Here is a 16,789-nt window from a genome sequence, read left to right as displayed (position 1 = left end):
TCCCATTCCTTCCTGCTCACTCAGAGCTTTTTTATGCGATGATCGGGATGAGAGGTCGCCCCAATCATTTGAGTCTTGAAATTGGAGGATGATGGAGGCGTCTAGTGCTCCGGTTAATCTTGACCCGCTTGGAGAAGTCTCCTTCACCGGGGAGCTTTCTGCTATTATCCTTCTGAGCGGAGTCTGTGTGTTTTGAGCGCTCTTTAATGCTATATTTGGTGGACTGCTAAACTCCGCTGGCTGGTCTATTGTCGTGCGGGCTGTTTCGTCTTTTTCCTTATTAGTTGTTGGCCCGATTTCAGCTTGTACCCTCTGGTGACTGTTGATGTGAATGTCCGCCATTACAAGTTTTAGGGGTCTTTCTGCTTCCGATTGTTGTTGTACTTGTAATGGGGAATATTTTATCTTCCCAGGTTCCAAAGGAGTGGGTAGTTGTTCCAAGTTCTCGTTTTTAGTAAAAATTGCCGCTCCAGGTTGTTTTAGGAACGCAAATTTCGTGTAGATTTTCGGTTGGTAAGTGTGTGAAGATTTTGCAACTGGTTCTCCATCTATAGTTATGAGGTCTTCAGTTCTGGCTCTTTTTAATCCTTTCAATGATTTGCTTTGTTTTGATGCCTTTTTTTTGTCTGTGGTGACTGCGGGATTATTGTCTTTAGTAGGATCCAAGCCTGTAAACCAGAGGCAGCCCATATCATCATTAATTTCTTTGCTAGTTTTGATTTCATTGGAATTGACTTTTTCCTTTCCGTTTATTGTTGAACTGAGATTGTCATCTGTGGGTGATGGAGAGGTTCCAGCATCTTTAGTTGCCCCCCTTTTCCATCTGGGTGCTGGTTTTGTGAGGGACCTTCTCACTTTTCCTGACCTCATGACTGTCTGAGAGCTAAGGATGGATTTAGATTGGCGCTCTACGTTGCTCTGGTTCTTAGCCCCCTGTGGTAAATAAATAAATAATACCTCTATTTTTGACTAGATATACAATAACAGATAGCTCAATAAATAAGAGTTAAGATTCGAGGTAGCTGGAGTTTGCAGGTTTTAATACAGCATAAAGGACAGGAACAGGACAACCTGCACGGGAATAGGATGGCAGCGCTGCACACGGGCAGGATCGGGACAACAGCTAACTTTTAATAACAGTGCACAAGTATATATAGTTAAACAAAATACATGATGTTCAATACAATAGGCGTAGCAGTGGGCAGGGCCTGTAGCAGTCGCGAAAGATAAGGCATAAAGTAGGTGTAACAGGAGGCGTGAACAGGGCGTATACATAGACATGTGATGTAAACGTAACAGAATATGTCATAAACGGGGCGGAAACATGGAGGGGGCTACCTAAGGAGCCGGGACCTCTAACCTAGTGGTGCGCGCAAGCTGGCAATGACGTGTTACTAGGGAGAAGCTGGGGGCTATGACTTCTGCGCTAGAAGGAGAGACTGAAGTCTGGAGAGTCAGAGCGACATGTACCTAAACACTATCTAGTATCTGGTGTTTAGAGAACATGTTGATAGAATCCAAAAGTTATCAGGGTAAAGGCTAACAGATTCTAAGACTGGTGCATGCATTATTCTACATGTAGTGCGTGTTGAGGAATATTAAATGACCATTAATACAGTATTTCTCTTACATGGAGACGTAAAGGCTAGACCATGACGGAAACTATTGATGCGATTCAGTAGCTTAGGAATGCAGGGAAGGAGAGCTGGACTGATAACTAGAATCATAACATACTCTTGGCAGACCAGCAGGCAGAGCCAGGCCGAGCCGGGCACTGTGAGGCAGGAAGTAAGTGAAGGGTCAGGGATACAGGTGGGGGCTGTATCGTTCCTCGGAGAGGGTTCAGGAGACAGGAGCTAAATCTGAGTCCGGGCCCTTTTGAGGCCTAGAAACGGGGACTTTACAATGAAATAACGTGCACACTGTGAAACGTGGCAACATAACTTTACATAGGCCTAATACTCGTAGCTTTCACGAGAACTGGAACTGGCATACTAGAGTTGGACACAACTGTAATTGCGTCTTTAATCGATCATGGGGAATACATATGCATATTAATCATGCACACATAACATAAGATGGGGAACACGTAGGGACACAGAACATGGCAAAATTTACTTTTCCACATTCCCTCCTTGTCACTACGTTTCCATCAGGAAACATCAATATTCATGATACCATCTATCATTTCATATAGTATCATTTGCTCGTCTCGAATTTTCTTGGAACGGGATCTAGGACGGGACTTGGGACTAGGAATACAAGAGGTAGCACAAATGCCGCAAATCGCAGGGCCACATTGTATACAGAGGCAGCAACTGAATATGATCGCTACTGCAATACCTAGAAATGACAATACTTTCCATCCCCAGGCAGAAATTATACTCCAGAACCAACCGGACCATGTCCAGGTGCCTGGATTCTGGTGTAACTGATGGGCAATTTTATGAAGTCTGGTTATAGCTGAATAAACAGACGGCGCGTTATTAGGAATGAAAATGCAGCAACTAGATCCGATGACTCTACATGCTCCTCCTCTATCGGCCAGTATGACGTCAAGAACGAGACGATTTTGGAGCACGACAAATCTCATAGCAGATTGTTCTTCCGTTAAGTTACCTAGGGCAGAGGCAGTCTCATTCACTACTGCTTCAAGGGTTCTGGTTAATCTACGTATTAACTTACTATTCTGGATAGGTCCTATAAAGAAGAAGAAACCTTTATTGAAATCTGTATACTGTTCTAGAGCAGTTTCAGTTTGATCGACAATTGGGGACTCGATCTCCCTTCTATGTCTAATGTGTACTAGATGTGTGTTTCTGTGATAATCAGATGGGGCTAGAAAAACTGGTGGCAGTAGGAAGGCAATGTAACAGGTTCCATCCCAATCGAGGGGCAGACGAACATATGCGGTCTGACCACAAACAAAATAAGAATGACGTGAAGCTTTGAAAATAGATTTCCCACTGTCACTATACTTAACAATAGTAGTGCAATCACTATGTCCTACATGTACGGGACCATTATTTCTGACACATAATTCGCCTTTGACTGGTAGTACTGAAATAGCAGGTAAGTCTGGAGTAGGATCAGACTGAACATTCAGGACCATGAAATTCGAAGAATAATTACCTAAATTATAAACCTCATTTTCTAGATCTAACCCTGTTCTGTGGGGAAGACCTTGCTTGTCTGGAAAACATGTACTATTCAGAAGGGACATATCATTTGAAGATGACGTTAACATGGACCAGGCTCCACATGAACCATTATGTGAAAACGGATAAGGAAACAGTGGCAGAACTCCCTTCGGTGTCTGGAAAGGGGGGAGTCGACCACACACCCAACAATTTGTGGCATTGCTGGTCTGGTGTGAATAATGTAACATACGGATAAATGTATTGTTGCGCATAGCAAGACGATAAGATAGTTCGTGAGGAGGCAGATCACTAAACGTGTGCTCTACTGTAGCATTAGAAAACTTATTTACATGAGAAATTGGAAAACATAAATGAAATGCATAACTCGTGCAGGTAACCATCAGACTCAAAAACAATATAAAACTTAGAAAAACGATACATCGGATTGAGTTTTGACTAACTCTCTCACTATGGGGGTCTATCTCATACATGTCAGATACCTGTCTAACCGTTTCACCCAGGGGGACTTAGACAATTAAACTGGCTGACTTATTTTACTAGACCAAAGCTTCTGTTTATACTCCTGCTGCGGAGTTTTCTCTAACAGGGGAGGCTTTGAATCAAAGTCATTAGCGGGACAGTCCTTGATGAAAGTGTCTGTAGAAGTGTTATTTAAAGTTTTAGGTCTTAGTCCGTGAAATTTCTTGACATGAGACAGATGCACCCAGCCCTTTCTGCCTTCCAACTTCACGGCTGTGCGGGTGGTCAAAAGGACTAACTTCGGCTCCTTCCAGCGAGGCTCCAGCGGACTTGAACGATCGAAATTCCAGATTAAAACCAGGGAGCCAGGAAGGACCTCGTGTGGCTTGACTTCAGTATTGTTGGGAAATGCAGCAGCAACCTGTGAACGACAAGAGTGTAGGGCAGACATCAAGGAAGCTAGGTAATCTGTCAGCATATTACTGGAAACATCTGTAATACTTCGGGGTCTGGGTGTACCCCACATATTCGGGGGGCGGCCGAATACGACCTCATAAGGGGACAGACCTGATCTGGAGTGTGCGACCATGCGCATATAAAACAATGCAACTGGCAGGGCAACTAACCAGTCTACACCTTTTTCTTGACAGACTTTGGCAATACGGATTTTCAAGGTTTGATTATGTCTCTCTACGAGACCGGCTGCTTCTGGATGGCGTACACAATGGAACTTCCACTGGTACCCTAACAAAAGGGAAACGTGCTTCATGAGTTCAGATGAGAATGGCTGGCCGTTATCAGAATACACGACCCTAGGGAGTCCATAGCGGGGGAAGAATTCACGAACCAACTGCTTGGCAGTGGTCGCGGCTGTATAATCTGGGACTGGATATGCTTCTGTCCACCTGGACAAAGCGCATACAACTACAAGGACATACTTGAAACCTCGACATCGCTCCATCTGAATATAATCCATCTGGAGGACTTCAAAAGGGTGGTCAGGAGGCTGGAATCCACCTTGTTCCACCGGGACACTTTTACCTGGATTGAACTGGCAACATATCATACAGGTACGGACTTTCTGCTTGGCTGCAGCTCGTAAATGCTTGTTAAACCAAATGTTCTGGATACTGTCTATCATGGCCTTTTCTCCTAAGTGTGCAGGACTATGTGCGGTATTGATAATGACTTGAACCATAGAGTCGGGGAGAAACCATGTGGCTTTTCCCTTCGTCACCCATCCCTGATCTGTCTGGACCCCTCCTTGTTCGGACCATTTCTTAATTTCTTCAGGAGTAGCATGTAACTGGATATCTATGATATCTTGAGTAGGGTCCTTAACTGTCATACAAGTAGTCTGTTCTAGAGTGGATGTCGGTGCATACTGAGGAATCCATTGTCTGCAATAAGAAGTAAGGCCGATAAAAGCACGTACCTCCTTCTGGGTCTTGGGCTGAGGAAGACTCGCTATTAACTGGATATGGTCGGGTGTCAACTGCCTACCCCACTTGGACAGTAAGTGGCCTAAGTAGATCACTTGCTGGACACAGAATTGAAGCTTTGAAGGGGACACCATGTGCCCCATCTCGGCTAGGAAGTACAGAACCGTAAGTGACGCTCGCTCGCAGTCACGTTCAGAACGGGCTGTGATCAGTAGATCATCGACATATTGGAGCAGGGCAGTGTCAGTTGGCATGTGAATGTTGTCTAGTTGTCTCTTAAGTGCTTGACTGTAAATACTAGGACTTTCTGTGAAACCTTGAGGAGCTCGTGTAAATTTATAGCTCCTTCCATTTAAACAAAAACCGAAAAGGTACTGGCTGTCTGGATGAATCGGGACACTGAAAAATGCATTCTTGAGGTCGATTACGGTAAAGAATATTGCCTCAGGATCAATAGCTGTCAACAGAGATGAGATATCTGGAACAACTGGGTACTGGGGAATGATACATTTATTGAGTTCTCGAAGGTCAATCACTAATCGATATACTGGGGGTGCATTTGGATCAGTACGTTTCATGACTGGAATGATAGGAGAATTACATACATTGGAGTCAGTTTCTACAACTAATCCTTGATCCATGAGCTCGTCAATAATTTTGGATAAGGCTGCTACAGCCTCAGGTGGCAATCTGTACTGTCTGATTCGTGGTAACACTACACCTTGCTTGAGAGTCACACGATGGGGTGTGATTTGCATAAAACCAACATCAGTTGGACCTTGCGCCCATAGATGCTGCGGAACATTAGACAATCTCGGATCGAAATCTCGTAAAACATAGTGACCCTTGAAGTCACGCAAAAACAAACGTATTCCCTCTGGGGAACAACAAATAACTGCACCTAATTCTTTCAGTGTCTTAATGCCTAACAAATTTTCTGGACATGATTTCGTAAGTAATAGATCGGTAGTTCGGGACAATGGACCAACTTCTAGAGTAACTGGCTTTGATATCTCGTTTACAATTGGCTTTCCTGAAAATCCAAGGGAAACATTTCTAGAGCCTGAGAGCGGAGCCCCTGGAACCTCGTCATGACTAATAGTCGTCCTACTTGCCCCTGTATCAATCAAAAACTTTCTGTCCTTCCCTAATACTTGACTATGAACATAGGGACCTTCTTGATCTACAGGAATCTCGATGAGAGGCAAGCCTACCTCCCTCTCTAGGCTGTTTCATGAATACGCTTGATACTCTGGATACTCTGTCTGTGCATACTGGTACATCTGCTGTGTAACATGCTGTGTCGCAGCGATAGGCTGCGGTGCCGTAACTGTCTGTTGTGCATTCTGTGGTGACTGAGAAGTCTGTGAAACTTGTTCTTGTCTAGGCGGACGTGGTCTTTCTTTAGTTTTACCAGTGGCTATATTGTGTTTCAGAACTGCACACTCGTTTATAAAATGACCTGGCTGTTTACAATAATTGCATGTCCCTTTAACGGGAGCTGCAGGATGACTGGCTTGATTCGGACCCCTCTTCTGACTGTCTTGTGGAACAGATTGTGCAACTAGTACTTTCATTTTCGTGTCTTTCATACGTCTTCTCTCGTGTTCTTGCTCTTCTCTGATTCTATTCTGGTGATACTGGAGCATCTGTAACATCTGTGACGGGGTACTAGCTTGCCATGTACTTTCGACTTTCAAAACTCGATTCTTAACTTGTGGACTTGAATTCTCGACTAGTTTAGTAACAAAAAGATGAGGGTATGACTCGCTACTCGTCTTTAAACCACTGTTTATTATAAAACATTTCTCAAATCTGGAATAAAAATCACTAGTGTCTTCGTCTTGTTTCTGTTTACAGGCTGAGATCGCATCCCAGTCTTTCTTTTTAGTGGCTAATAATCTAGGTAAAACTTGTATTAATAATTCTGGTAATTCTTTACATTTGTCTCCAAGACCGGTACCTGGTACTCGTATCTTATCTTCAGCTTCTAGAGCTGTCCAATCGATCTTTTTCTCTCCCACCTCCCAATCCTTTTCCTTGAGTTTTTCGTATACCCCTGCGGGCAACAGGACTTTTAACATTTTAATGATATCTGGATACGTGTATTCTCCCATACGGAGCATATCTTTTAATTCTCGGTGGAACCCTGCTGGATCTTTGTCGTGACAGGGAATTAATTTCTTCATTTCTAAGAGTTCCATTTTGGTAACTGGGGTGTAAACAAATACTCGTTGCATTTCACCACCCTCTGTCCTAACTGGGTGTACTTCTCGTAACGGATGCTGTCTATCTATATAAAACGGTTTACTTTCTGGAGGTGAGACATGAACAAAATGTGGGTTCAAAAACGTTCTATATTTATGGCGCTGTTCTAGAATGACACTAATTAAATCGGTACCTAAACCTTTCCATCTATACTGGAGTAACTCGTTCAGGACATCATGTAACGGGCCTGGATCAGAATGTTGATCCTCATACAGTGTAATGAGGTGTTGGATCATATACATACCCACCAGTCGCTGCTCGGCTGGGGGCAGTTTCAGGAACATGTGTGCCACTATTTCTTCTGGAAAAGTGGTAGAATCAGTAATCCATCGGACTGCTGATCGGGCTAGTTCTTGTTCATGCATGGTACTTAACTCACTATAACCGATTCGTGATTTCAGAATGTGATCGGTAGCTTGAAATACTTGTTCTAGAGAGCCTTGTTCTGGTGCTGGAAGATGAAAGACTTTCTTGTGCTCTAGGCGTGACTGTCGGTCTGGAAATCTAAATTTACCTACATACGCTATTCTGGCGGTATTCTCGTCGTCTACCTCTTCAGTAGGAGAGTCATTTTCTTTCTCGCTTACTTGTGCTGCTTTGCGTTGTTCGTGTAACCTTATTATTTCTTTACGTATTTTCTTGTACATACTCTCTATACTATTGAGTGTCTTGTGCTTACCCTCGGCTATATTATCAAAAAAAGAATGGGACCTGTTCTGGGACTGTGTCGTCCAAATAGGACGAGAGAAAAATATCAGCTGCGGTCGGTTTGTGACGTAGCTTGGTCGGAACTAAAGGTGGCGGGAAATTACTCGATGCCTCCGGGGTTGCTTTTGGCAAGCCCTCGGCAAGAAGAGGATACATACCCTTAATGAGGGCATTTCTCTGTCTGTCTGACTGTTCGGTTTTAACTCGTTCACCTATTTCGATTAATTCCCTTTCTTGGGCTTTTTCTAAGGATTCTCTACTTAATTCTGACTTTCTGATTTCTTTTTCGGTTCTTTTATGAGATTCTTTGCGCCATAACTCGATGGCATCTTTCTGTGATTGTCTGGCTTTCTTTTTCCATAATACTTCTTCTACTCGCATGATGCACTCGGCATCCCATGTACCCGATACGGGCCATCTATACTTTTCTTCTAACTGTTTGGTGTACTCCACCCATAAATCTAGATATAATATGGCACTTATGCCATGCTTTTGATACATAAAATGACCTGGACTGTCCCTAGGCGGGACAGGAACTGCTTCTTCTAACAGACCTTTTCTAGTTTTTAACTGACGTAATTTTGAGAACAGAGGCATGACTGAACTGTAGTCTAGACACAATACAATGCACAATGAACACGATACTTACTGAAGATACACCACTTTCATACCACGACATTGAAATACACGAATGATATTTAAAATAACAGTTCTGACAAAATACTACCTGGAATACTGAAAACAGAATACATGAATTTCTCGAGAACAGAACGGACTAGAACAGAAACTAGATGCACTGCTAAAACAGTACGAGACTTACCGGTCTCATAAAGAGACACGTCAGGACCCGCATCCACCTAAGTGGACACTTCGTGTTGGATCTGTGTACCCAAACCCACGGACCAGAGACAATGCAATTGACCCTGTCTAGATACTACCCCAGCAACGGTACTCACCGGGCAGCAAGAACGGAAGGCCTCGGACTGGACTGGACTGCTTCGACGCCGGACGGACGAACTTCGGACTTCTGTTACGGGTGGGCCTCCGGATACCTCGGACCTTGGACTCTCGGCTTGGGCTCTGGTCGGGACTCGCCGCGTTCCTCCACCGCCTCGTCTGGATGCTGGACCGCAACCTCCGTCTCCTCTGTGGGCCTGAGGGATACTTGAAGCAGAAATATCTGCACGTGCACGGTATGGTTCCGTCACGGCTGCAGAGGATCAGGGGGCTTGCGTGGCTTCACCGGCGCGTGGGGAAAGGGCGAGTCCCTGTTCGGGCGCCATTATGTGGTAAATAAATAAATAATACCTCTATTTTTGACTAGATATACAATAACAGATAGCTCAATAAATAAGAGTCAAGATTCGAGGTAGCTGGAGTTTGCAGGTTTTAATACAGCATAAAGGACAGGAACAGGACAACCTGCACGGGAATAGGATGGCAGCGCTGCACACGGGCAGGATCGGGACAACAGCTAACTTTTAATAACAGTGCACAAGTATATATAGTTAAACAAAATACATGATGTTCAATACAATAGGCGTAGCAGTGGGCAGGGCCTGTAGCAGTTGCGAAAGATAAGGCATAAAGTAGGTGTAACAGGAGGCGTGAACAGGGCGTATACATAGACATGTGATGTAAACGTAACAGAATATGTCATAAACGGGGCGGAAACATGGAGGGGGCTACCTAAGGAGCCGGGACCTCTAACCTAGTGGTGCGCGCAAGCTGGCAATGACGTGTTACTAGGGAGAAGCTGGGGGCTATGACTTCTGCGCTAGAAGGAGAGACTGAAGTCTGGAGAGTCAGAGCGACATGTACCTAAACACTATCTAGTATCTGGTGTTTAGAGAACATGTTGATAGAATCCAAAAGTTATCAGGGTAAAGGCTAACAGATTCTAAGACTGGTGCATGCATTATTCTACATGTAGTGCGTGTTGAGGAATATTAAATGACCATTAATACAGTATTTCTCTTACATGGAGACGTAAAGGCTAGACCATGACGGAAACTATTGATGCGATTCAGTAGCTTAGGAATGCAGGGAAGGAGAGCTGGACTGATAACTAGAATCATAACATACTCTTGGCAGACCAGCAGGCAGAGCCAGGCCGAGCCGGGCACTGTGAGGCAGGAAGTAAGTGAAGGGTCAGGGATACAGGTGGGGGCTGTATCGTTCCTCTGAGAGGGTTCAGGAGACAGGAGCTAAATCTGAGTCTGGGCCCTTTTGAGGCCTAGAAACGGGGACTTTACAATGAAATAACGTGCACACTGTGAAACCTGGCAACATAACTTTACATAGGCCTAATACTCGTAGCTTTCACGAGAACTGGAACTGGCATACTAGAGTTGGACACAACTGTAATTGCGTCTTTAATCGATCATGGGGAATACATATGCATATTAATCATGCACACATAACATAAGATGGGGAACACGTAGGGACACAGAACATGGCAAAATTTACTTTTCCACACCCCCCAACGCACAGGCCTCTAGAGCTACTGCGCAGAAGTGAGTACCGATTGCGGCGTGGATGGATCTTGTATCAGTCTTAGGGCGGTCTTTAGCAGCTCCTTTGCCTTAGATCGCTGCACACTCAGCTCTAGCACAGAACTCCCCAGCTGTGCTCCAATAGTCGAGTGTTGTATTGAAAGGTGCCTTGAATGGTAAATGCTTAGGCCCTTTTTGGCATGGTCAGATGTAGATATGCTTTTCGCAACCCTGAGCCTGCAAGGTTTGTTCAAAAGAAGGCTTTTGGAATGAAAAAAACAGTGCCTTGTGGCGATTTAGTGTATTTTCACTTGGGACACTCTCTGGTTAAAAGGACATCGCAGAGCCCCTTTTTTTTTTTTTTTTTTTTTTTTTTGCTGTTACTGTAGTCTACTGTAGTCTACTGCCACACTGTGGTTTCACTAATTAGTTTTCGGGTCCTACCTTAGATGCCGGTTCTATAGTTGGCTCGCCGAGGGAGACTGTAGGCTGAATGGAGCTGAATGGTCGGAGCTGAATGGAGCTCCTGGTGCTGCCTCGGCGGTGTTGTTTTTTGCAGCACTTCGCCCAGCCCTCACACCCGCTGGCAGCTCCTCACAGGTGGGGAGCCCGAGGCAGATCAGGTCGGGTCTCACTCGACTGCCCTCGGCAACAAAAACAGCAATGAGCCAAGCCAAGCTGCTGTCCTCTCCGTGCCACGACACTCCACTCAGGGAAATGTGCAACCAAACAGGCAGGCAGGCGGACGAGCAGGCGAGCAGGATACCCCAGGCCACTCACGCCGCCGCCGCTGGGGGTTTTGGTGAAGCTTCGGTGCCTTCCACGACAAGGGCCGCAAGACGGGACAAGACACAGTCACGGTGTTTCCCCCGTTGGTGTGGCGTCTCTGGCTCGATCTCTGGCTCGGCGTTCTCACAGCTCTCTGGTGCTCTCCGCTGAGGGTAGGAGGGCACTGCTCCGCTGAGTAGGAGGGCACTGCTCCGCTGAGGGAAACGATGGCACGGCTCCTCTAAATGGAATACGTTGCACTTCTGGGCAGAATAGGGAACTGAGGGACACTTTTCCACCGAGGAAGAGGATTCCAATGCAGGTCCGAGAGGAGAGGACTCGTGAAAGACATTCAACACACCGTGCAAGATACACTTATGTGCAATAAACCTGTCTGGGCTCATTATCTTCACCAGTGCTCATCTTGAAAATGTAGCATTAATCAGGCGCTCATGGATCCAGGGTGGACACCCCTGAAGAGCTTGAACGACACTGAGGCAAATGGAGGGCGCTGATCCACTGAGGAGAAATTAAGATAGTGCTCCTCTGAGGGGAATGAAGAGCACTGCTCCTCTTAGAGCAATAGATGACACTGCTCCTCTGAGGGGAATGCATGGTACTGCTCTGAGGGTAATGAGGGCACAGCTGCTCTGAAGGAATGGATGCCATTGCTCCAATGAGAGGAATGAATAGCACTGCTCCTCCTAGAAAGCGGCAATTCCCCTCTGAGGAATGGATGTCCTAGAGGACTGGATGGCACTGGTCCAGCAGGGCATTGCTGTGCTGAGGAGGAGGAGGGTACACCTCATTATGGGGTTGTATTGAGCAGTGGCAGCCGCCACAGAAAAGACGCATGACTGTGAGTATGCTCTTAGATGACTAAGAGATTCTAACAACGTTTCACTTGGTTGACAAGGAAGCTGACACACTCCTAGGGAGCCACTCTGCAGAAGACCTAGGATGTGTCATTCGCAAGAAACATGTAAGCATACCATATAAACGAAATACTGAGCCAATTCCCCAAACTATTCAGCAGCCAAGGTTGCCAGAATCCCCCTCCGATCAAACTGCATATTCATAAATCAGTAAAACCCATCTCCCTATGCAACTCGCGTGTGCCCTTCCAGCTATGGCCACTAGTCGAACATGAACTCGACAAGCTCGAAAACCAAGGGGTAATTGAAAAGGTGTCTGAACCAACACCCTGAGTATCACCAATAGTAATAGTCGAGAAGCCAAAACAGCCAGGAAAGATACGCTTATGCATTGATATCGGCCTCCTAAATCAGACAATAAAATGAGAGAGACACATCACGTCAAAAATGGATGACATCATCGCTGATCTGAATGGGGTGCGAGGGTTCTCAAAGCGAAATCTAAATGCTGGATACCATTAGCTACTGCTCTCTGCAGAAAGCAGATACATAATAACTTTTTCCACGCAACTTGGGCTACACAGGTACAAAAGACTAAACTTTGGCATATCTTCAGCGTTGGAAGTATTCCAAGATGCCTCGTGAGAGACGCTGTCAGGGCTCCAAGGAGTCATGACTGTGAGCGATGAAATTTTGATCTACTCCACAACCACTGAAGACCACCACAAACACCTCCGAGCTACTTTCAAGCTTATCTGGGAACATGGCGTCACCATCCTCTTCCAGACTGCCATAGGGTTTTTTGGATATTTTTTTAACTAAGAAGGAGTGCAAGTTGAACCATGCAAATCACAGGCAATCAAACAAACCCAAGCACTGAGCTCCTCATCCGAAGTACGCAGTTGCCTCGCAATGGCCACATATTGTGGCAGATTCATCCCCAATCTAGCAACAATTGCTGAGCCTCTGAGGGCCCTCACCAAGGTTGATGTCCCCTGGTCATGGGGCGAAAAAGAAGAAGAAGCATTCCAAACGATAAAGACAGCCCTCTTAAGCAAGACAATGATGGCCTATTTCAACCCGAAGAAAAAGACAGAGCTACTAGTCGATGGAAACTCAGTAGGCCTTGGAGCCGGACTCACCCAAGAAGTAGAACCCAGGAGGTGGGCACCTTTGGCCTTCACCAGCAAAGCACTTAAGCAGACCAAAACATGGTATGCCCAAACAGAAAGAGAGGCCCTTGCCATTAAATGGGCATGAAGACATTTCCACTTATACCTTTGCGGAAGGCCTTTCAGAGTAGTAACGGACCACCAACCACTCGTCCTGCAGTTTCGAGCACTGCACCTCAACCTCCACCACGGATTGATCGCTGGGCAATCCAACTACAACACTACCACATAGAGATAGTCTATTGGCCAAATCCTAAAAATCCAGTGGACTTCCTCTCCAGCCATCCACCCCAAACAATGGAGGGGAGTGCTGACAGTGTCAAAGCGATGGAAGAATATATCCGGATGGGGTCACAAGGACCTGCCTGAAGGCACTTAGCTTGTGCGAAATCAAAAATGCCAAAGCCACTGATGGAGCGCTAATGAAGATAACAGGTGCCCTTCAGAAGGGCTTGTGTCAGGACTTCCTACGCGATGCCAACGATTGGCTGGGTCCTGACAAAGAGAGAATCACAAAACTATGGAAGGTATGCAACAAACTCGGTGCCACAGAAGATGACCGCATATTTGCTGGGGATCCCCAAAAGCTGGCCCATGGCGGACATCGAGGCGCCCCAAAGATGAAGTCGCAGATGTGGGAGAAGGTATGGTTCCCCCAACTTGAAGCCACAGTGGACGAACTGGTGTGACAATGCCCTGTGTGGCAACTCACCAGCTCCCAAGAAGTCCCAGCACCCATCATAACAGAAGGTGGATGGCTACTCAAAATATCTGATGGTTGAAGTAGTTGACACCACAGCATTCACCAATGTCGAACCAGTGCTTGAAAAGTTCTTTGCACTGTTTGGCCTCCCAAATTAAACAAAACAGTTAACGGGCCACCTTTCCGAGGATCTGAATTTAAAGAACTGCTCGAACATCTGGGGATATGAAATTGCTGCATCACACCATTGGCAGAAGTAAATGGAGAGGTCGAGCACTTCATGTACACCCTGAACAAGGCCTTTTGGATGGCCATAGTGGAGAAGACCAACCCTGAACTCAGTCTCCAGCAGTTCAGACGGGAATACCGAGGGATACCACACTGCATCACACAGCGCCCTCCCTGGTCACAAATGCTCAATGGGCCCAGTAGAGATATAATCCCAATCCATCCAGGATGATCGCCACCACCCTGTGATCCAGTGGGTACTAATGCCCGACACATGCCAAACAATGTGCGCACAAGCCTGATATGGCAGGCGACAACACAGCAAATCATGCCAGGGGACAAAGTGATCATCAAAGATCAAAGGTCTGGGTGGAAATTCCAAACACCTTTCAAGCCAGGAGTATGGACTGTGCTCGATGTGGCTGGCACCATGATCACCGCCTGAAAAGGGAATGAACAAGTGATTAGAAACATCTCGTTGTTCTGGAAAAACAATCTTCCAAGCTCACAAGAGCCCGAAGCAGAAGAAGAAAACACCACGATGGGCAACTCAACTGACAGCGACAGACCCAGCAGTGCCTCTCTAGGTAACCATACATCAGAGCGGTCCAACAGAGAAGAAATAAGTGATACTGATCAAGACACCGGAGAAACTGAAGACCGCCCACGTCACCAGTGGTACACCCTCAGACCGAATCTCCCATGAGCCAACGGCTCAGAGACTTTGTATGTCATGTTAAACGATAAACAATGACATCGAGTTGGGAAGGGATGTAGTGAGCCACTTGGGACTACCCTGCTGTAGCACACTGCCCCCGATATGCATATTTGTGCATCCTCTGGCCAGGCGTGCTCAGAGGCTTTATAATAAAGGGTCCTAGACCGCACGTGGCCTTTCACCCGTACCGAGCAACCTGTGTGGCAGTGTACTTCATTGGTGTCAGTGGGGCCTAGTAAGATACAGGATGTCCACCCAGCCTAGCGTTACCCTGCTACGGGGGGATGGGTGGCATTGCTCCCCTTAGTACAGCAAGGGTACCACTCCTCTGAGGGGAAAGTACAGCACTGCTGCTCTGAGGAGATTGAAGCACACTACTCCTCTGGGAGGGGGAATGAATCGCTCTGCTCCTCTTGGGGCGGAGGAGGCATGAGTGGTATGGCCCTTCTGTTGGGGTGGAAGCCTCTGCTCCTCTTGAGGAGGGGCTAAGGTCAGCACTGCTGTTCTGGGGCTGTCATCACCTCAAGAGCTGTGTCTCATCACATATCTGCCACACTGTCTGTGTTTGAAACTCTTTCCATATTTTAAATGAAGTATACTTGCTGGTGAGAGAGTGAACATGGGTTCTTTCAAGACCTAAGCCTCGCCTGTCATCCAGGGACCCTGACAGGTTCTAGACTCAAACAAGGCACCCCTTGCTGCTTGTGCTGGCGCATAGCTGAACCCGGATAGTGTTTACCTATAGGGGTAAAGATGGAAGAGAATTGATGGGATGACACTGAGGGGCATACTCACAAACCCTTATCACCACCACAATGTCACATTTTTGGACATTGTGGTGGCGACAGGGGCTTTACCTTATTTACAAGGCAGCGTTAAGCCACTTAACGTGACTTAAATTTGCCTTGCAAATATGGGACCTTTTCACGCTATACTTAGCGTGAAAAGGGGAGGGCAATGGGTGTTGCGGTGGGAGTGCCACATTCATATACACATTAACATACATCCATATCTTGCACATTTCACATGCTGCATGTTGAGCAACAGTATGCAGAGGGAAGAGAGTGGGTAGATTTATACAGCAAATTTAGATGCTAAAGTTAACTTGCTGCTGGTAAGAGGGGCTAGCATAAGAGCACTAGGAGAATGAGGTCTTCACAGCAGCACCCGTAGGCCTCCTGGCCAAGAGATAGTCAATGGAGGGTGTGGGGTAACTCCTGCCAGGGAGAAGCAAAAGAAACTGGACTCACCGATATCTTGGTGAAGACATAGAGCAGCAGTGAAAGAATTGACAGGTAGATTCGGATCCTCCTGCCCCCAAAACGCTTCTTCAGATATTCTGGCATGGTCACCACCTGCAAGGAGACACGGATAAAAAGAATGTAAAGAGGGGGTGAGAATGAGGGATACAAGCATGGGGAGGGAGAGATTTTAAAGGATGCCCTGATCTTTAGTTCTTCTATGGAAATGCCACAGCCACTGATGAAGGTAAAAGGCGCCCTGCAGAAGGGCTCATGGCAGGACTTCCTTCGCGATGCCAATGACTGACTGGGGCCGACAAAGAGAGACACACAACACTCTGCAGGGTATGCGACAAACTCAATGCTACACAAGATGTCCTCATACTGCGGGTCACCGGCTCAGGATCCCCAAAAGCCGGGGATATTCTATGAATATTGATCCGGAGATGGACATCTTCATCCATCTTCTGAAGTCCTATTCGCTTTAAATAGTAACTCAACACAAGATCTAAGATAGAGATCATTACTCCTCACTGAACAGAGGTCCTCAC

General features: G+C 46.3%; 1 protein-coding gene across 2 annotated transcripts in view; it reads right to left on the bottom strand.

The window, feature by feature from the left end:
- SLC5A1 (solute carrier family 5 member 1) overlaps nt 1–16,789 on the bottom strand; it is a 273,512-nt gene that overhangs the window by 120,768 nt on the left and 135,955 nt on the right. For both annotated transcript variants that reach the window (XM_078667750.1, XM_078667751.1), the window contains exon 5: nt 16,248–16,352. In XM_078667750.1, the coding sequence (XP_078523876.1) occupies nt 16,248–16,352 (105 nt within the window). The remainder of the gene's footprint in view (nt 1–16,247; nt 16,353–16,789) is intronic.

This window comes from Lissotriton helveticus, chromosome 11, assembly GCF_964261635.1.
Source record: "Lissotriton helveticus chromosome 11, aLisHel1.1, whole genome shotgun sequence".
Lineage (NCBI taxonomy): Eukaryota > Metazoa > Chordata > Amphibia > Caudata > Salamandridae > Lissotriton > Lissotriton helveticus.
Note: the sequence above shows the minus strand (reverse complement) of the source record. Positions and strands in the feature narration are given on the sequence as shown.